General features: G+C 38.8%; 1 protein-coding gene across 1 annotated transcript in view; it reads left to right on the top strand.

The window, feature by feature from the left end:
* The window catches only part of LOC121370110 (uncharacterized protein DDB_G0271670-like), a gene marked incomplete at its 5' end in the record, with an annotated part of 43,442 nt that extends 21,336 nt beyond the window's left edge, over positions 1-22,106 (top strand). Inside the window, one exon of the mRNA XM_041495212.1 lies at positions 21,954-22,106. Coding sequence (XP_041351146.1) covers positions 21,954-22,106 — 153 coding nt within the window. The remainder of the gene's footprint in view (positions 1-21,953) is intronic.
* Between the last annotated feature and the right edge of the window lie 878 nt (positions 22,107-22,984).

The following is a 22,984-nucleotide window of genomic DNA, read 5'->3' as shown; positions in this document are numbered from 1 at the left end:
TTGTTAACTTTGTTTTCGCATAGATTATCCTCTATTGCTTGCAATGGGTAGATGGGGGTTTTTTTTTAAAGTAAACACTTTTAGGATCTCACGGTGTCTAAATTTGGGTCTTAAACCAGGATTAATTGTGATCTACTGCTATACAGAGCTTTTAATAGGTGGGTAGTACCACACCGACGACGATTGAAATGTTCCGTGTATGGTTTCAGCAATACAAAACCAGCACGAAGACAGCGTGGTAACGTTAGCCAGTCTTTCGATTTGTTTACGATTTGCTGTGGGATTTGAATTAATCTGCATCCAGTTCCGTGTCTTAATGGCTGACATAGTATCCCTTATGGAACCATTTCTCTATCCGCGACCCTCTTCTTCTTTCAAAGGTCACTTTCGGAACAATGTACTGTGGACAAACATGCATTCGCAAGCATTAACACTTCAAATGTCTTTATTTTTGGAAGTGTCAAACACCCACGTCTTTATTTTAAACAATACTTTACTCCCATAGCTGTATTTTTAACAATACCGCATTCCCAGAGCATAATGTTTAAGTGTCAGATGCCTTCATTTTTAAACAACGTCGCTATCCTATAACGTTGATTCTGACGTGTCAAATGCCTTTATTTTAAAACAGCGTCGCAGATCTAGTCCTTTATTTTGAAACAGTGCCGTTGACAAACTATTATTTCTAAATATCGCATGCATGCATGCATACATGAGGCACTAGATAGAGATTTATGGAATCAACCACCATTTTGACAAACGCCCATTCGACTTTGTGTTGCACAACGATACTTCTTGTTTGTTTTGTTTCACACCACCATGTTTATTTTTAACAGTACTGTATCTGTACACGTCCAATTGTCGTAAATTAATCCCTTGAATTGTGGCAGATACGCCCATCTATAACTTTTAAAAAATTAATAATAATAATAATAATAATAAGATTAATAAATAAATAAATAAACACTAAAATCATTGCACGGCTTCTCAAGATCTGTATTTCAGCACAGCATTACACCTTCAACGTCTATTGACTGTCATTCTAAGGGTTTTCTTGACGGGATGCAACCCATCTCGTCCGTACAAGCTGTGCGCCCTAACGGCCTTAACGAGGCCACTCACATGGACATATAGATCGGACTTTAAACTTTTAGACCTTCGTTCAAAAGTTTATGTCGAAATTACTTTCTTTTTTTAATATTATTAAACAGTCCGATCCTCTCTTCTTTCTCTTATTTATTTTTGAACTGTTGTAAAATGCTCAAAATTATATAAATATTCGACCGAGCAGTCAATTCTTTTTATTTTTGGCTTGTAACTTGTTTTCTTTCTTTTTTTAATTCTATTAACTTTTTTACTAATTACTATTTTCAAAATTCTGCCCATTTTCAACTCCACACACACACACACACACACACACACACACACACACACACACACACACACACACACACACCCCTCCATTCCGAGTCAGGCCACCGATCTTATCTAATTTCTTTTTGACCAAATTTAATTAGTAGAATTTTCTTTATTAATTATATTAATTAGAGATGCGCATCAAAATTTTAAAGGCCCACTATTTAATTTTTGGATGTAAATTTCAAAATTGTCCGCTTAATTTTTTTTCTGTCCCGGCACAAGCCCCTGGCTATCTAGAGACAGGCCCCGGGACGGACATGCTCGAAATTGTAGTGGTATATGAGCATGTAAACATTATTCGCACTCGCACTCGCATTGTAGTTTATATTGTGCGTTTGTAATTGTAGTACACTGCACAAATGACATAAATCTTTATAGGGATAAAAACGATAATTATAATATATTTCATGGCAAATCATCGTGTGTGTTTTTCCCGTGTAATTTAGTATCAACAAGTGGCGTGTCAATCTTATTTTGGTCTACTTTTTTATTTGAATACTAGTAGATTGAAATCGTTCTTCTTTAAATAACCGACAAGACTGTCAAAGGCAATTTAATAAATATTATACATATATGCATATCTGATCGTTGCGTTTTGACGTGGCATTGCCAGTGTACGTACATCAGTGCCACCAAATGAAAGGAGTCTGGACTGTTTTATTTTAGACAAAATATCTTGAGGATTATGTATCGCATGGTTGGCTTACCTTGAAGAAAACAAAAAGTAAGTGGGCTAAGTTTGTTCAGTGACAAGATTTTTGTCTTGGAAAGGTGATCGTTCTAAAAGAATCGCAAGGTATAAAATTCAATAAAGGAAGCAATAAAGCGAAACCCTACACGAAAGCAGTTGAGCGTTGGATTATGTTTTCACCGTGTCATTGAAAAATGTCGCTTGGCTCGAGTTTAATTTGAAAAATGTGACACTTATCTTGGTTCATGTTACTTGATGGGTGTGTTATTCCACGAAGAAAATATCTCTGTGTTTCAGATTTGAACAATTTGTTTTTGCAATGACTGTGTCAGTCGTTGACAGATTAAAAAGAAAGCATTATATACATCTACCTTGCATCTGTATCTTTGATACAATATGAATGCTGTGACTTAATCTCTAGGAATGCTAAGGCTTTTGTGCTCCGCTGCTTAGTAAATATTGAATTTTGTCACATGCAAACATTACGTAGGGCGTTTCATAACATCTTCTGGTCTGACAAAATCTTTGATCTTCGCTTTTAGAGGGAAGATAATTGTGATTCTAAAGTTGGTTACTTGAAGAGCAAAAAGGCATGGTGAATGAGATTATATCTGTTTGATTTTTATTACAGGCTTTTGCTATAGGAATCGCTAAGTTAAAAGTGTCTGTTGATATGTATATTAGCAAGTCTGGTGTACTGCAAACACAAGCGGCAACTATGTATCCAATAGAATTGTGTCACTGTGTTTTAATAACCTGTGCTAGTGAGTTAGCCATTAAGCTATCGGTCTCAAGGCCTTAAGGTCTTATTCAGTTAGTTGAAGGGGGCACTTTTACACTAACAAAGAGCACCTATTCACATTATCGGGTGGGGTGCTCTTGTACTCCCTCTACCCATTGGATACGCACCTGTTTGTCATTAGATTACTAAAGGCTGTGTGTTGGCCATTATTCATTGACTTTGACAATGATGTTTCTCAAACAAAGTCTCGCAAAAGTATTTTGAGAGTGTCGTGTAAAATCTCGGAGACTGTTTCCGAAAGAAGGGGTGAGACGTAGCGAAGTAGTAAAGCACTCGCTTGGTGCGCGGTCAGTTTGGGATCGATCCCCGTCAGTGGGCCAATTGGGCTGTTTCTCGCTCCAGCCAGTGCACCACCACTGGTACATCAAATGTCGTGGTGTGTGTTATCCTGTCTATGGGATTGTACATATAAAAGATCCCTTGCTGCTAATTGAAAAGAGTACCCCATGAAGTGGCGACAACGGGTTTCCTCCCTCAATATCTGTGTGGTCCTTAACCATATGTCCGACGCCATATAACCGTAAATAAAATGCGTTGAGTGCGTCGTTAAATAAACTATTTCCTTCTTTTCGTTTCCGAAAGAAAGTCTCTGAGACGTTTTAGATGTGTTGCGAGCGCCTTGGCACTGGACTATACTCCTGGATATTAATTAAGCACCTCGTGAATTGTACTGCAGTCTAAAGGGCGCCTAGAAGTTTAAACCTGATGATGAGAGTTTTTACATACTTTGTATCTACTGGATATTTACCAAGATGGCATCAATAAATTACTTTTGAGAAGCACATCAGTGTTTTTCCAGCTCCATACTTAATTACCATACACGTTCGTGCATATTTACGGTTTATGTCTTCCCCCCCCCCCCCCTCCAGAATACTAAAAAATATCGATTCAATAACAGTCTTACTTGTCATCAATTTTATCACTATCCTCTGTATACAGAGAGCATTAATTTTAGTGTTTGATATCCATGAAATGGTCACAATTACTTGACAATATGACATGGTCAAAACTAAGTGATGTTTAATTAATTTCCAGGTGTATATCTCCCGCTCTACGAAGGAGACGACGTGGCGTGTTCAAACAAAGTTACAGTTTGTTTTGATTAACGACACCACTAGAGCACATTGATTTATTAATCATCGGCGATTGAAAGTGAAACATTTGGTAATTTTGGCATATAGTTTTTGAAGAGGAAACCCGTTACTTTTTTTATTTGTAGCAAGGGATCTTTTATATATGCACCATCCAACAGACATGATAGCAGATGCCGCGGCCTTTGATATGCCAGTTGTGGAGCAATGGTAGGAACGAGAAATAGCCCAATGGGCCCACCGACGGGGATCGATACTAGATTGACAGCGCATCAGGCGAGCGCTTTACCACTTTTTTCTTTTAATTACGGTTCAAGCACGCTGTCCTGGACACACACCTCAGATATCTAGGACAGTGGGTTAGTCGTTAGTTGTTAGTGGTTAGTGAGAGAGAAATCGGAGTAGTGTCCTTACACCTACCCATTGAGTCGTTAAAACTCGCTCTGGATAGGAGCCGGTACCGGGCTGCGAACCCCGTACCAACCAGCCTTATGTCCGATGGTTTAACCACGACACCACCGAGACCGGTGCTTTACCACTGGGCTACATCCCCCCCCCCCCCCCCCCCCCACGTGGTGTGTTGTCATGTAAAAGAAGAAACTTGTTGCCGTCACATATATTACTCTTGCTGGTTAACAGAAAGGGGTATTTTATAGGCACTCCCCACAGTCAGGATATCCGATCCTCGACCACTGTTATACACCGATCATCAATCACGGGCGAAAACAATAGATCTTTTGACGAGGATTGATCCCACGACCCATCACACATCAGGTGGACGCTCTACCACCGAGCTACATTAACGGAGTAAATGTTCAAGGCTGGTTTATTAGCCGACTCCCGCAGTCCTTCGCACGTGAATTATACATCACTCTTTTATGTTATCTTATGTTTACGTTAATTCAGTGAGAAACTTTATGCAACAGTGATTTTAATCCCACCTAAAAATTAAATACTCGAATTTCTCCAGTCGTAAAAAAAGCGTTATGTCGGTTTTACGGCATAGCTTAGTATTATCTATGAATGTCTCTTTAAAACAGACTGTTCACATGGCGTCTGCGGGAAGTGTTAATGTGCGGAGATGCACTATTTCTAAACGTCATAAACGTAAATCAAGTGCGTACGAAGACTGAGTCGGATTATCTGGCGGTGTTTAGTGTTTGTGGTTTTACAAGCGGAATGGAGATGAACAGAGGCCATAAAATTATCCGAGTATAGCGTAACGAGGGAAGGGTCCTTGGAATACATTAACCTACTTATTCAGGTATCCACGCTTTGTGACGGGAGGTGCGCAGTTTTCATTCATTCAAGGAAAGTCTATCAACATTCTTTAGTAACATCAGATGTGTATCTTCACCCTTTTGTACTATACTCTTATGTATAAATTATACGCATTAAATACGAGAGCTGCTTGACCAAACCGGTGTAACCTGATATATAACCTTATAACCGTCTTATGAAGCAGGCTTAAAGTACATGTTGGTCGTTCTTTCAAGTCCAAGTATCTCTGTAAGCGTGCCTGTATCCAACAAAGGTTCAGGCACGTCCATCATGTGCCCAATATCTCTGCATATGTTAACTTTGTCGCCTTTGGGATTCTAATCGGTATTGTACAACCTGAATCATGAGTCATGAAGACATTTAAAATACATTTGTATGATTAAAGAACGAACACCGTGCGTAACATCACAGATGTTTCATAAGACCCGTCAGGCCCGTCCTTTTGTCTGTCTGTCTCTCTCTCTCTCTGTCCGTCTGTCTGTCCGTCTGTCCCACATATAGTTATCCGGATGTGTTTTTTAGAATGCCTTGAGATATTGAGCTGAAATTTTGTGTATTCCTTTATCATGTACTGTTACAGATCAAGTGTGACCTTCATAGCGATTTATCAATTTTTGACGGGGTTATGGCCCTTGAACTTAGGAGATGTGACAAATCATTTTCTGGACTTTTGATTATAAGATGGCCTTGAGATATTGAGCTGACAATTTATATAAAGCTTTACCATGTACTGTTACAGATCAAGCTTAACTTTCATGGCAGTTACCCATTTTTGACAGAGTTATGGCCCTTGAACTTAGTAGATATGAAAATTTGTTTTCCGGACTTTTGTTTTGCGATGCTTGAAGATAATGAGGTGACATTTTGTGTATATCTGTGTACTGTTACTGAACTGTTATGGTAATTTACCCACTTTTCACAGAGAGAAGAAAAATCAGTGGGTTCGGTAGAGGACATGTATTGCTTTAACAGTACTCTCAAAATGCTTGGGGGGGGGGGGGGGGGGGGGGGGGGTCATACTACGCAGCTAAACTATATAGTTGAAGGATACTAGTGGTGTAATTAGTAAATGTGACCTTGGTAGTACAGCACACATTAAGTGTTTTATTAAACAACATATATAACTGCGTAGTTGTAAACTACGACGTTGTTATCATAGCCTAATATTAGGTCACGGTATCGGCATGTTTAAAGTAAAGTTTGTTTTGTTTAACGACACCACTAGATCACATTGATTTATTAATCATCGGCTATTGGGTGTCAAACATTTGGTAATTGTGACAGCCTAGATAGCTGAGGTGTGTGCCCAGGACAAAGTGTTTGAACTTTAATTGGATATAAAAACGAAAATAAGTTAAAGTGAATGAATGAATTTAAGGGAAGCATGTAACAAAATAAAGAAAATAAATGATACAAGTTGAAGTTTATTATGTAGAATATGAATTATATGGATCACATCGGTGTACTAAAACGTATTTATTCATGTAACGGGCGGGATTTACCTCAGTAGGTTGTGTGCTTGCTTGAGATGCTTGCGTCGCAGGATCGAACCACCTCGGTGGATCCATTGAACTGATTGGATTTTTTCTCGTTCCAACCAGTGCACTACATCTGGTCAAAGGCCGTGGTATGTGCTTTCCTGTGTCTGCGGGTTTTCTCTGAAGACTACGTGTCAGAATTACCAAATGTTTGACATCCAATAGCGGATGATTAATTAATCGATGTGCTCTGGTGGTGTCGTTAAACAAAACAAACTTTAAACTTTTTAAAATGTATTAATGTCATTCCCCATCCTTTTATCACATCTTTGAACACAGATAAAACAACTGACAACGACTTTGAAATACGGTAATTTCCAAGTGCACCTGGTGTATCGTAATACATATTATTTACCCTTTCAATCAGAATATATCCGGGGCGGGACGTAGCCCAGTGGTAAAGCACTCGCTTGATGCGCGGTCGGTATTGTATCGATCCTCGTCGGTTATTTCTCGTTCCGGCCAAAGAATTACGACTGGTATATCAAAGGCCGTGGTATGTGCTATCCTGTCTGTGAGATGGTGCATATAAAAGATCCCTAGCTACTAATGGAACAATGTAGCGGGTTTCTTCTCTGAGACTATATGTCAAAATTACCAAATATTTGACAATCAATAGCCGATGATTAATAAATCAATGTGCTCTAGTGTTAATTTATCCGCATACCGATAATATCACACATCTCATTGGCATGCTAAAGATCTGTATATAAATGACCTGTAGCAAACGTTTGCACTCTTTGCTAAAATCTTCAGACTGGAGTTTAAATTTTTATAAGCACGGAACTATCGTGATTACCTCAATAATCAGCCTTTGATATGCCAGGCGGCGAGTATTCGATGGACACGACCGGCCTCGGTGGCATCGTGGTTAGGCCATCGGTTTATAGGCTGGTAGGTACTGAGTTCGGATCCCAGACGAGGCATGGGATTTTTAATCCAGACACCGACTCCAAACCCTGAGTGAGTGCTCCGCAAGGCTCAATGGGTAGGTGTAAACCACTTACACCGACCAGTGATCCATAACTGGTTCAACAAAGGCCATGGTTTGTGCTATCCTGCCTGTGGAAAGCGCAAATAAAAGATCCTTTGCTGCCTGTCGTAAAAGAGTAGCCTATGTGGTGACAGCGGATTTCCTCTATATAAAAAAAAACAGTGTCAGAATGACCATATGTTTGACGTCCAATAGCCGATGATACGATAAAAAAAAAAATTAGTGTGCTACAGTGGCGTCGTTAAATAAAACAAACTTTACTTTACTTTCGATGGACGCGAAGGAAGGTACCACACCACCATTAATTTTGTTTTGTCGTACTTGCTGTAGCAGTTTAATATAGTCCACTTTAGGAAATAGTTTCTCATTAAAACAATAATACAAAATTCTGAAATGCGTTTCTTTGATGATTACCAGTATGTTCACCTTTGTATCATTTAAATAATCAATTGGTTTGAAGTTACTTGTAATATTTAGAACTGACTGGTAGCATCTGTGCAAGTGGTATGCTGCACACTTGTATAACGGCAACAATAGGCTGTGATCTGGCATGAGGGTGGCTAACTAAAAATTATCATGGTCAGCGTTTTCTAATTTTTTGTAAGGCAGTTACCAATAGTAGACACGTTACACACTCGATATTGTAGAATATTTGCTGAAATTGTATTGAATTGCATGAAGTAATTAATGGTGTTGTGCAACCATAAAATAATATAAAGCTGTTATTATACTATTAACCAACTTGTTCGTCATACGGGGTTCGATCCTTGAATCCCGCGCACCTTAGGTGGAATAAATAACTATTTACTAGTGGAAAAAAGTAACTGTGTATGGTTATCATGTTGATAAAAACATAATTTCAAGACATAAAACGATAAAATGATCATATAGCATTATTTATTAGGCAATTAAGCAAAACGTCAATTCATTTAAAATGTCACAGCATCCGTCATTTCATCGGTATTGGGGATGAAAGACATGGGGGGGGTGTAAAAAAACAGTTCACAAAGTTAATAACGCGTATGGCCACCGTTTGCGTCGATGCAGGCCTGGCACCGTCGCCTCATAGAGCCTACCAAATTGTTGAAGAATGCCTGGGGAATGCCGTTCCAGATCTGTACTAACGTCTGACCAAGCGCTCTCAACGTCAGTGGCTGGTTAGGCAGTGCACGTACACGACGTTGCATCTCATCCCAGACGTGCTCGATTGGTGCAAGATCGGGTGAGACCGCAGGCCACTGCAACACATCGATGTTCTGCTGTGCTAGAAAATCCATTACCACCCGGGCGACGTGAGGTCTAGCATTGTCATGCTGAAGCGTGATGTGACGTTGCTGTCCTTGCACAAATGGGATGACGTGAGCCTGAATAATGTCGTCACGGTAGCGTACAGCGTTCAAATTGCCATCGATGACCACAAGAGGTGTTCGTCCAGTTGACGTGATGCCACCCCAAACCATGACACTGCCTCCGCCAAATGCACGTCGCTCCACAACACAGGCGTCGCTAAAACGTTCTCCAACACGACGATACACTCTTGAACGGCCGTCACTGCTGTCCAAGTGAAACCTGGACTCGTCCGTAAACAGTATACCCGCCCAGTCACGGCGATTAAAGTGCAAGTGTCTTCTACACCAAGCCAAACGTGCTACACGATGACGTCTTAGCAAAACTGAACGGACAGCCGGGCGTCGCGGACGGATACCATGTTCACGTAATCGATTCCGTACAGTTCTGGGATTAATGGCACGCAATCCAGGAATGGTCCGCGCTGTCAGACTTGCCGTTTGGAATCGATTCCTGAGGTGCACGAGTCTGATGTGGTTGTCCTGCTGTCGTGACGTCACGCGTGGACGGCCTGCACGTTGCTGGTCTCTGACATTACCAACATGTTGATAACGTCTCCACAAAGCCTGAATACTGTTTATGTGTACACCAAATTGCGTAGCGACAGCGCGATGGCGCATACCAGCCTGGATCATGCCAATTGCGCGAAGGCGGTCATTTTCGTTTAGCTTGGGCATTGCTCTGCTACAATTTTCAACAGAAATAACCTGCTTTTCTGTACCCCCGGTTGGCATGCAATGACCCGACAGTTGAAAAGTCGACAAAAACTTGAAAAGTAACATGTTGGGAGAAAAAAATGGGAAAAACATGTTCATGTCCCAGAAGCAAAACTGCACGTGCAAATACGGCATTGACCCAGCTATTGTGTGGCGGTGCGTTCACTGGTAACATGTACAAAACATCAGGCTAAAATATCGAGTGGTTTTATTTTCATCCGATTTTTTAGGTTACACAGTTACTTTTTTCCACTAGTAATATATTGTGTGCCTGCAACTTGAAAAACGTATGACTCAGTTTAGATATAAATCAAAGCGATCTGCATATTTGGGAACTTTAAATTACAAAATAGTAAAATGAATGTTGAAGCTGTACAAGATAATCGCACTAACAGATTGCCAATCGTACATTAAGCGTTAATTATACGTGACAGTGACTGTCGTTTGCAGTCGAATAACAATAGAGACAAAACATGCTGTCATCAAGCAAGCTGCCTTTTGAAACTTTATGAAAGATTGCTCCTTACTTTCACAAAAGTTGAATTCACAAATCTATAGAGCCAAAATTATGAAGAAAGGAAACGTTTTATTTAACACATTTTATTTACTGTTATATGACGTCGGACATATGGTTAATGACCACACAGATATTGAGAGAGGAAACCCGCTGTCGTTACTTCATGGGCTACACTTTTCGATTAGCAGCAAGGGATCTTTTATATGCACCATTCCACAGACAGGATAGTACATACCACGGTCTTTGTTACACCAGTCGTGGAGCACTGGCTGGAACGAGAAATAGATCTATGGGGCCACAAACGGGGATCGATCCTAAACCGACAATGCATCAAGCGCGCGCTTTACTACTTTATTACTGGGCTACGCCCCCCCCCCCCCCCCCCCCAAAGTTATGAAGACACCCTGATTTGTGGATGGTTGTAGTATATAAGCCAAAACGTGGCCAGTATTGAATAAATTTGGGGAGATTCGATAAATATCTGAGACTGTAAGATAATAATGCAGATATCTTTTAGCTGTAATTGTTTTGTCTACCTGAATACTTACACACACTGAAACAAAACATCCATCTCCATTCGAACCAGGTGCGGATCCAGGGTTGTTTTGGGTTTTTTTTGCATATGCAACTATTTAAATGGAAGTTATATTTTAGCGGTGAATACACTTTATATTGAGTGCGGGGGGGGGGGGGGTCGTCTTAAGCAGGAGATCCAACCCCCCACGACCCCACCCCCTCCCCCACCCCGCGTCTAGCAAAGTAATGGTTCCCTGTGTAAAGAAAAGGACGTTTGCTTAACAACATATCAACACTATGTTCAGACAGTTATTGGGCGTCTATCATATGATAATTGCGATTACCTTTGTCTATAGAATCACCAAAACACCCACTGACTGTAAAATACAAAATGCAGAGAAAGCAAACAAGTTTAATACACTATTATAGTCCTGGTGGATATACAATGCTCTTTAAGACTTAATCGTTTGTTTACTCTCGTTTAAAATTTTAATAATACAATTCAGCTGGTGTTTGCTTAAAGAACTCAAATATAAACATGCAAATATTGTTCGATTCGTGTTAATAGGGTATCTTTTACAGAAAAACCACAATACAGACAGTGAATTAAATAATTTACACTATTCGAAGTAAGCCCCTGCCATGCTCGGAGGGTGTGTATAGGCACGATATTGGAGTGGACGGGATTTATAATTCTCTTTACGCCTGTCTGGCAATTCGTATATAGGATTTCATTGCCTGGAGATTCGGTATGATGTTTCTAGTCTTTGAAAAACATGCACTTTGTCCATCATTTTGCGATTTGCAAATAGATGGGCGTCTGCGGTGTAGCTGTAACCTTAGCCATGGTGTGTATTAGGTGTTTATACGGAGACCCGCACTAAACAACCCAAGCGATATTAAGTCCTTCTTGACAGATCGTTCAGATGTGCTTACATGACCCTCAGACAGCTTGCACTCTGGAAACTGATATCATCTCCGCACAAAACAGGTATTGTTGACGTAGAACAAATACACAGTACAAATTATTAAAACTGACGACAGGAGTGCTATATACTCCATCTCAAAATGCAGCGTTTACCGTGTTTGTAAATCGCATTTAACCTTGCTGAATGGGATCCACGGCCCGGGATGATTGACAAAAAGTGGGATGTCCTTACTGGAGATTTGTTTACGCCAACAACAATATATCATAAATATCCAACAGTTGGTGTTGTCTGTATCGCAACATCTTACGTCTCATTCATTAAATTTAAAAATAAATTTGTCTCGTTTAGCCCCTCTTGGCGTTAGTTGGCGAAAGGTTTTTGGGGAGGTTGCGGGGATGGGGGTTGTTTTGGGAGATGTTTGCGTTGAGTTATTGAAGGTAAATGATGATAATAAAATTGAGGAAGAGAATATTTGTTTAATAACACCTCAGCACATTTTAAGCTACGACTATTTGGTGTCAAACAAATGGTTATTATGACACATTTTTACAAACAGAGGAAAACTCATGGTTTACGTCTTAAGAAAAACAGCAAAATATCTTATCTATGCACTTTCGCATAGAAAAACCAGGGACCATGCTGTAACAATCACGGAGTATTGGTTGGGACGGAAGAGCGATGAATCCCGCAACCCATCGCACCACAAGCGAATGCTCTACTAATGAGCTATATCTCGTCTCTATTATCTTAAAGGGACTATCCTGAGTTTGCTGCCATTGTAATATGTTTACGAACCTTTTTGATGACTAAAATGACATAATTAAGGATATTTTCTTGTTTAAAAAATCAGTGTCTGTGTAAACAAGGTGTTTGTTGTTATCCCTACGTTTTTAGTACTTAGCTCAAATCGGATTTTACCTTTCGATAATTTCTTACGTATGAGAAAATACATATCGGAATCACAATGAATATACAGACACTGGTATTCTAAACAAGAACATTTAGTTTATATGTAATTATAGTCTCCAAAACGACACTGTTAGTCGGAAACATGTTACAATGGCCGCAAACTCGCGACCGTCCCTTTAATGAAAAACAAAACGTATTATAGTAAGCTGGTGTTGGTTACTGTTAGATAAACGGAAGGTGTATCAAAGTAACTCCACCGATGACTCTTGGATCACGTTTTGTGATTTAGCATGTATATAGCAAATCCGTGTTCAAAGTGTAGGGGTCGGATACAATGTCTACCAAGTCAGTTTATTGCCAAGTTAATTATATGTAACAAAAGATGCTGATAACTATGAAACACGAGCTTAATCATTTCCAGGTGTTTTTAGATCAAACCGACAATTTTATATCTGCGCGTTTAGTGCTCACATAACTGTAGAAGTGTTGGCAACTGGGTAACGTTGTCTTCGCATTGGAATAAGATTCCAATTTGATTGCAATATTGTTACAGAGAAATTATCATAAATCGATGATGTTGATACTGATGTTATTTCCATGCGCATATCCTGCTGGTGTTCAATCACGTAGTTCTTGGCATGCGCCTTAGCTGCCTGGGTGTTTTATTTAGGGAAATGGTTAATGGTTGGAACCAGTTTTGAAAGTGGCAGTCCTCCTGCACATAGATCAGGACGGATCTATATATCATTCTGGGAGTAGTTGTCTCTATATTAAAGAGACATTCTTGAGTTTGCTGCTATTTTTAGACGTTATCGACTAACAGATACTTTTTCACGGTTGTAATTACATGTCAAATATATTTTTCTGCATAAAATATTAGTGTTTGTATATTAAACGTGTTTCTGATCGTTTTAATATTTGTACTAGGTTAAATTTAATTTTATTTCCTAAAATATTTGTTTTTCATACGTACGAAATTATTGAAGACAAAATCCAGATTGGGCTTCTTACAAATATTAAGACGACCAGAAACACATTGAAAATACAGACACTGATATTCTAAACAAGAAAATATATTTAATATTTAAGTTTATTCACAGAAATATTTTATTAGTCGGAAACATCTTACAATGCAGCAAACTCAGGAATGTCCTTTTACGGTCATGTTCATTGCTTTAAAGTGGCAGTCCTCCTGCACACAGATCAGGACGGATCTATATATGGTCCTGGGAGTGGTCTCTATATCAAGGTCATGTTCATTGCTTTAAAGTGGCAGTCCTCCTGCACATAGATCAGGACGGATCTATATATGGTCCTGGGAGTGGTTGTCTCTATATCAAGGTCATGTTCATTGCTTTAAAGTGGCAGTCCTCCTGCACACAGATCAGGACGGATCTATATATGGTCCTGGGAGTGGTTGTCTCTATATCAAGGTCATGTTCATTGCTTTAAAGTGGCAGTCCTCCTGCACACAGATCAGGACGGATCTATATATGGTCCTGGGAGTGGTTGTCTCTATATCAAGGTCATGTGCATTGCTTTAAAGTGGCAGTCCTCCTGCACATAGATCAGGACGGATCTATATATGGTCCTGGGAGTGGTTGTCTCTATATCAAGGTCATGTTCAATGTTTTAAAGTCGCAGACCCTAGTTTTAGTCCGTGACAATGGACACTAAGTTTAGTTAATCTACAAACCTGCAATATATTAGGATACAGTTACAACAGAATGAAACAAGAGTCTGTGAGTTTGAAATGGGGAAATACTCGAATCCATATCCATTACTTTTCAGACGCACTGACGTGTTTAAAAATATGAAACAAATGCATTTTGTGGTATTAAAAACACCAGGATGACAAGAAACACTTCGGATGTACGGAAATGGATAATCTAAACAATAAAATACAAATAATGTTTGATTTCAGTTATCATAAAGAGCTCTAATAGTGACAAATATGCCATATTTAAAAACTAAGATCTGTCACTTTAAGTTTTAACAACTTGTCGGCATTATACAAACAGAAACATATAGTACACAAAGAGATACGCAATACTGTACAGGATAATAGAGGAAAGCAACTCACCTTATTAAAACCATAAATTTAAAATAACCAATACAACATACCACAGTTTTACTGTCTTATATCATAATTAGATATGCATGTATGTCATTATTTAGTATAACAAGAAATACAGGTTCTGTATTGTACGGCAATACTAACATTATATAATGTATTGCAATAATTTATTTCTTACATTTTTTGCTCGTACTAAATATTTCCTAAGGTCATTAAGTTCTTTAATATTACCCTAAAAGTTGAATAAGCTTGAAAATACTTGGACATCTTTTGTAAAAATGTTCTTTTAGTTCTTTGATTATTGAATCTTAGACATTGGAGAATAAAGTAATACTCATCTTGTATTTCACCTTTCTTACAGAGTGTACATATTCTTTGAAATCTTTCAGCATTTCTGTATCTACCAATAGACAATTGCAAAGGACTTGGCTGTATTCCTGGTAACAATCATGAACTTGTCAAAACCTCCCTTTGGGTCTGCTTCGTGCAGAAATACGAATTTTGATTATAGTAATGGTTTAGTAGTTCAGGGCCCCGTTTTACGAAGCGATCTTAGCGCCAAGTTCACCTAAAGTGAATAACTACCTTCTCTTCTTAAAAGGGGCCGGACGTAGCCTAGTGGTAAAGCGCTCGCTTGATGCGCGGTTGGTTTGAGATCGATCCCCGTCGATGGGCCCATTGGGCTATTTTCGTTCCAGCCAGAGCTCGACGACTGGTATATCAAATACCGTGGTATGTGCTATCCTGTCTGTAGGATGGTGCTTAATGGAAAAACGTAGAGGGTTTCCGCTCTAAAACTATGTTTCAAAATTAACAAATGTTTCATATCCAATAGCTGATGATTAATATATCAATGTGCTCCAGTGGTGTCTTAAAAAACTTTAAACTTTTTAAACTTTAGATACGAATTTTGACTGTGGTAATGGGTTTGTCGTTCAGGTTACTACTAGAGCGGATTACTAAAGAGAGGGATCCCGCTGACGCCAGACCATTCAGCATCAACTGATCTCGTACCTGTCACACCTCAGCTTTTTCAAATAACAACTGGCTTCTTAGTCGATTATAGTGAAGCATTGTTGATATAAAAATAATAACCATTCAGAAAATATTAATGTACGTGCATATATGTCATATTCTAATATTTGTATTGTGGTGTGTTAAATATAAAAACGAAAAGTGTTTCCATTAACAAAATAAACAAAATGCAACAAAAACAACAAACCAGCAAAAAAGGCATACTCATCATGTATAAATACTAAAAATATATGACCATGAATATATATCATTGTTTATTTGCACTTCCATATGCCTGTCACATTCAGTGCCGTATTAAAAAGAATATCTATGAAATAAAGAGGCTATGTTTCACAAAAGGCAAGTAAGAGAAACTGCTAAATGGACTTTCATACTAAAACAGGTGTAACATTAATACGTGGCATTATCTTTTACCTTTTCACAATTTCCTATCAATCTTTTTTTTATTGCCAATTATTTTCGTCTCTTCTTCAAACTCGTCTCAATGAAACGTGGTGTCTATGACATAATTACAGAACATTTTAAGGTTCGAATTTTTGTTAGAAAACTACACTTTATTGTTCTGTCTTTGGTAGATTGGCAGTGCGCCAAATCAGATCAGTTCATTATGTTTAACTTAATCTTTTGTGGACGTCCAGACTGAGCCAGATGAGATGTCCTTCCAGCGCGCGCAATGTGTGGTCTGTCGTCTGCACACGTCTTGTGTCGTACGCTGAAACACTGTGTGCCGGCCATTTGATCGCCTGCCCCGCCACTCCATTATGCACCATTATTCGGATAAGTTTAGTATTGTAAAAGATCTTTTCACTCTGCTGGTGTGTATTCAATATCAGAAGATCTTGTGGGTGATATCTGATACCGGAATTCGACCAAATATCCTTTAAGAAGTTTATATAGGAGAATGGGAGCAATATGACACTAATGAGACGAGAATACTTTCCGAAAGTAAAATATAATACGAAAATGAAACATCCTTTTTGTCAGGTCACTAGGCGTTGGCCTTACGCAGCCAAATCCATGATCAAAAATAATGCTTTATGTTTCACACATACTATTCTTATATGAAATGAAAATAAATGGGCGAATTTGAAAAACGTCGGCAAACTATTAATGTATTTCATAAAATATAAAATATATATCAGGTTACTCACTCACATGTTTCTGTTACTTGGTATTTTGTTAGAGAGATTGTGGATTTAGTTAGTGCATCATCAGTAATCCTGGGAAGTGAAATATATATTATTACAATCATCACATTACTAAATGACAATCATAACCAACACTAAATCACATCTACCATGAGCTCCTGCTTATAAATCTGAATTCCCGGTTCTTAAGTCTGGGCCTGGATAACGGTATTGTATTGCTAGCTTCATGTGTCATGGAGAAACGGTTTTATCCTTGTAGCACATGTAGCACGTGCTACGGCCCCCGCGCTTCAGGGGGCCCCTCTATGATGTGTACATTTATTTCCCCCAGGTAATTTTTTCCCTCTCTCCGAGGGATTGGCAAAATATGTATCCTGGGAAGGAGGTCCGCTGTTATTTGTGCTACAACCCCGCGGATCTTTAAACCGGCTCTGGTGTCATGTGTCAGTATCATTTCCGTTTTCTAGTTATTGCACATAACATCAAATAATTATGCCATGTTCTCAATTGTCATCACGATACGCATCTATTATTGATATATCTATTATGTATCTAATTATATCAATAAATGTATATAGATTAAAACCGCAAGAGTAATCTGAAGCTAACGCTGAAGAGTCTATGTACAATTACTATGTCAAATTAAAACATGCATTGCCTGTCTATATCCGATGCGTGTGTAAAAGAGACAAAACGTGTTTAATGTAGGAGGCAGATAACCCTGCACTGTAATGTTTACATAACACGAATCATACCTTTAAAGATTCAAAAGAGGTTGGAGCCAGTAGAAGAAATCGCCGATAGACGAGATTGATGGAAAATAGGAAAGGAGCGCAAAAACGAAGAAGGAAGACACCTCTAAAGATAATTATTTAGATGTTGCTAACAGAGGAAAGCAAAGACCGAATAATGTAGGATATAATGTCATATTGTACATTACTACTCTGTGATGCGTTTCTTTTAACTTTACTGGAAGTACTATGTGGCTGTTTACTAAATCGTGGGCGGAGTGCTCGCCAGTGATATTACTTCGAACTAGTTCTTCTTGTGCCGCACCTCGATCCACAGCAGTGTCTATGATCAAGTCATCTTTCAGTCCTGGGTAGAGTTCAGCCAGACCGAACATAAAAACGTCCACTAGACTGGTTTATGCGCTTGACGATAAACCAAATTGTCACGTCGGGAACCAATCAAACAGTTCGTGAACGTTAGTAAAACGTTCGCTGGCTGAACTTGAGGCTGACTGTCATATTCACTAACAAGGGATCATTCCAGGTTTCTCTATCTTTGTATAGTATTAGTTCAAGAGAACTCTTGTGGCCGTTTGCTTTGTGAATATCTAAACAGCGAGATGGTGCTATTTTAATCAAGCTATTGTTTAGTGGGTATTAGTGGAATGGACGAATACTGTAGAATAATAGCTATTTGGCAGTATTCTCTCTCTCTCTCTCTCTCTCTCTCTCTCTCTCTCTCTCTCTCTCTCTCTCTCTCTCTCTCTCTCTCTCGCTCTCTCTCTCATTATCTTTATCACACACACACGTACGCAAACACATTCTTCATCTATCTGCCTATCTATCGGAGGGATCCAGTTAATCTGGGAGAGGGCTAGACTGTGGGGCTTGTGTCTTAGGATCGAATCGCCTAAGTGGACCCATTCTCTGACTGGATTCTTCCAGTCACAACCAGTGCACCACGACTGTTATATTAAGGGCCGTGGTATGTGCTATTCTGTCTGTAAGAACGTGCATATAAAAGATCCCTTGTTACCAATAGAAAAATATAGCGGGTTTCCTCAAAGACTATGTCATAATTATCACATGTATGCCTTCCAATAGCCGATGATTAATATATCAATGTGCTCTTGTGGTGTCGTTAAACAAAACAAACTTTATATATTTGTCTATCTATGCATCTATGCATCTATCTATCTATCTATATTTGGAGAATAATACATGAGTGGCCGTTATATACCATTTATCTCACAACGAGTTATTTTAAAATGTATCTAACGAGAGAAAGCGAGTTTGATACGTTTTTGAGCAACGAGTTGTGAGATAAATGGTATCTAACGGACACGACCGGCCTCGGTGGTGTCGTGGCAGGCCATCGGTCTACAGGCTGGTAGGTACTGGGTTCGGATCCCAGTCGAGGCATGGAATTTTTAATCCAGATACCGACTCCAAACCCTGAGTGAGTGCTCCGCAAGGCTCAATGGGTAGGTGTAAACCACTTGCACCGACCAGTGATCCATAACTGGTTCAACAAAGGCCATGGTTTGTGCTATCCTGCCTGTGGGAAGCGCAAATAAAAGATCCCTTGCTGCCTGTCGTAAAAGAGTAGCCTATGTGGCGACAGCGGGTTTCCTCTAAACAAATCTGTGTGGTCCTTAACCATATGTCTGACGCCATATAACCGTAAATAAAATGTGTTGAGTGCGTCGTTAAATAAAACACTTCTTTCTTTCTTTCTAACGGACACGAATGTATTATTCTATTTCTTACATATCCTCAAAAACCAGGTTTCAAGCAAATTTTAACATCTTTTTCGACTAAAAAATATTTACAGTCGTTGCTCTTGTAGCTAACGTACGCGTCACAGACCCATAATTGTTAGGTTAACTATACGTCACCATGTAATCGATTTCCATCGTGTAGGTTTTCATTGGATGTATGGCACTGGTAACCTGGTCATCATCTAGGAGCAACCAGTTGTATGTGTTGTAATTGTTAACACACGTACATGTGTAAACAATCATTTGTTATCAAAAATAACGCATGGTCTTCTCACCAACGGGTGTGTAAGAAATATATATATATATATATACTCTTCAAAATAAGTAGGGGAACTCTAATAAAAATTTACAAGTGCCAAAATTGTAAGCTTATTTATCTGTGGGGAATGGTTATAACATAATAGTTTATTAATTGGGCAAACATTACAACAGGAAGTTCAGTATTACAGTAGGTTTTATGACCACCAAAGATCTTGAAGGACGATTGGGGTCAGAAGTGAAATTTGAAAGTTGACGGGGTTTTTTATTAGTAAATCGCAAATTCAAAAAATAAAAATGACTAAAAACAAAACAATAACAACTGTATGATCAACAGAATGAAAAGGATTGACAGAAATAATGTTCCATAGTGATTAATCGACCTTCCTGGAAATGGTCAAAATCGAGAATAACACCCCACGCACGTGTACGGGGCAACTGCGTGATGCACGTGCAAACTATGGAATGTGTTTCGGTGTGTTGATAAACAGACCTGAACGTTCTTTACTAGGATGTCTGTGGTTAAAACTTATGTTTGGTCTAATAGTTGATATTAACATTAATACTTCAGGTTCCCCTACTTTTATTGAAGAGTATATATACAGAAAGATCTAGATAGATAGATAAATATCTAGATAGATCTAGATAGATAGATATATTTATTTATCTATCTAGATATGTCGGTGCCTCTTTCTCTCAAAGTTACCATCATGTTTCCCATACATGCTTTTTTATGTCTTTCTTTTTTTCTTTTTGTGTTTCTTTCTCTCTATATATTATCTATTTCCATCTGTTTCTCTTTCACTCTATCTAACTACCCATACTTAACCTCTCTGCCGATGTATACAGTATCACAAGCAAATCTGTAGAAATGCACTTTTATTGTCATATCTGAAAGAAAAATCACTTACAGCAGGTTTACAAGATAACGTATCGTGTACTTTGAAGAAAACAAGATAATGACTTGGAGAAGTTAGCGGGAAGCCAATCGTTTTGTCAGTGGGTGTCTGTCTCATCATATGGTCAAGCCAGCGTGAACACATTTCGGTGCTTTCAAAAGACCCGCCAGTGTTGTGTGGCATCAATTGATCCTGCCAATAACGTCGCTTGACCAGCGCCTGGCCCGTTGTTGTTTGCAAATAATATCTGCTGTGAACTACTCACTGGGAAACAATATAATGGTTAAAGCTGTTGACATCTAATACTTTTTTGCATCGGTTGTTTCCAGTAGCGGAGGCAGGACTCAGGCCGTAACTAGGGAGGAAACCGGGAAGGGGGGGGGGTGGAAACCGGGAAGGGGGGGGATGGGAGAGAGAGAGAGAGAGGAGTTGTTGCTTCCACATTTATACGAGAGTGTCTTTTTCATATTAACGTCTCAGACGAACGAGCTGGCAGTGGTCAGAACATTCGCCCAAGACAGGCGTGCGCAATCACAGCTTGTTCAGAATGTGCATGTTAATAAACATTCAGATTAACTGTGCCTTGTCTAGATAGAGTAGACATAGCGCCGAATTTACCATGCCTGTTTTTCTTAAGTGTGCCTGTTTAATGTAGTTTCACGCGTGTAAGACATAAACAGGTACTGTAAATTCGGCGCCTTATGTTTTTGTGTAATATAATTATATTTTAAAACTTCCTTCCCCCAACTAGTTATGTCAGGCTAAGTCCGGTCAGGACTGCTGGATGACAACAGGAAGGAGACAAAACCCCAATCTTGAAATCCGCTAAATCTTAGCAGGGGTGGATCCATGACTTTGTAAAAGTGGGAGTCATAAAATTCTTAAAAGGGCAATTTGAGTTTGTCGAAGGGAAATGAGTCGAGCTCCCAAAATGAGCTAGTTTTGTAGGGGGTTCGGGGGCATGCTCCCGGAAAGTTTTGAAATAAAGAAGCTTAGAAACATATTTTTTAGACAATTTAGTGTTGAATATTGTGAATGATGAATTTTTAAAAACCAAAAATATAATTAAAATAGAAACTTAATCGGTTGGCCGAGTCACGGGATCTCTTTGACTTCCTTTTGATTCCGTCACTTCTTAGTGGAAGATAGCAGTAAATGTGTAGTGTTTAAATGGCATCTTGTTTATTTCTTAGATAGTGCCCATACTTTTTGATGGGTTTTTTATCAAAATTAAATTTTATCAAAATATTTTAAAGTAAGTGGATGACAAGAAGGGGATTGACAAGAAGGGGGTCGACAAGGAGATCGACAAGAAGGGGATCGACAAGGAGATCGACAAGGAGATCGGCAAGAAAGGGATGGACAAGAAGGGGACCGAGAGTCTCACCTGTCCCGAGCTCTGGGTCCTCCATTGGTTTAGAACTTAATGTACAAAAGACGATTTTTCTTTTCTCTCGCTTCGGTTGTTTGGAATCTAGTAACAACCGACGATAATTTGTCTTTCTCCTTTTTGTTTTCAACTATAAATAATACTATCTACTCGGAAGACTTCATCTTTAAAAAGTCGATGAACTGTGTCTATGTTCTCAATAACAGATGACGACCGGTCGTGATGTGTTTTCGTGATTTATGTTAAAACGTATTCATGGGAAAGCTCGCTTCATTACATCCACCACAATCGCGATAACCGTATCCTAACATCGTCGTTTTTTCGTCTATGTGGCGGTGAATATTTTCTTGTTACAAGAATGAAATATATTTTAAGGTTATAATACAGACCTATTAAATCTATTTGTGCTGTGTAATACCTATAATATGCTATAGGTGTATAGGTGTATAGGTGTAGCAGAAAATGAACCAAATATTTGTAAGCCCTTGTATACTGGAATTTTTGTATGAAGTTTAAATGTTAGACATGGTTTGGTCGTCTTGTGTTATGAGTATGGGGTTTTGTTAGTGTTGTGGTGTAGGTAGGTGTATTTTGTTTTGGTTTTGTTATTCGCCTAAAGATATAACTGATAACGTATATCAGCATACATTTATTAATGATTTTCCACAATACTTTTTTTTTTAAACAAGGGTTATAAAACAATGTAAATTACTTGGCAAGCACCTTCCAATTAAAATATGCAACATCAATGTTTGAACATGTTTCATCCATTTAAAGATGCACACTCTGTTTACGTACCTGACCTGTTTCGCATGAAATGTAGTTTAAGCTCATTCAAACACTGAATGTCCTCAAATTTAAAATATAAAAAAAAACATTGTAAGTACTGTATAATTAAAGGTGAACACATTTGTA

Source organism: Gigantopelta aegis, chromosome 4 (genome assembly GCF_016097555.1).
Source record: "Gigantopelta aegis isolate Gae_Host chromosome 4, Gae_host_genome, whole genome shotgun sequence".
Lineage (NCBI taxonomy): Eukaryota > Metazoa > Mollusca > Gastropoda > Neomphalida > Peltospiridae > Gigantopelta > Gigantopelta aegis.
Note: the sequence above shows the minus strand (reverse complement) of the source record. Positions and strands in the feature narration are given on the sequence as shown.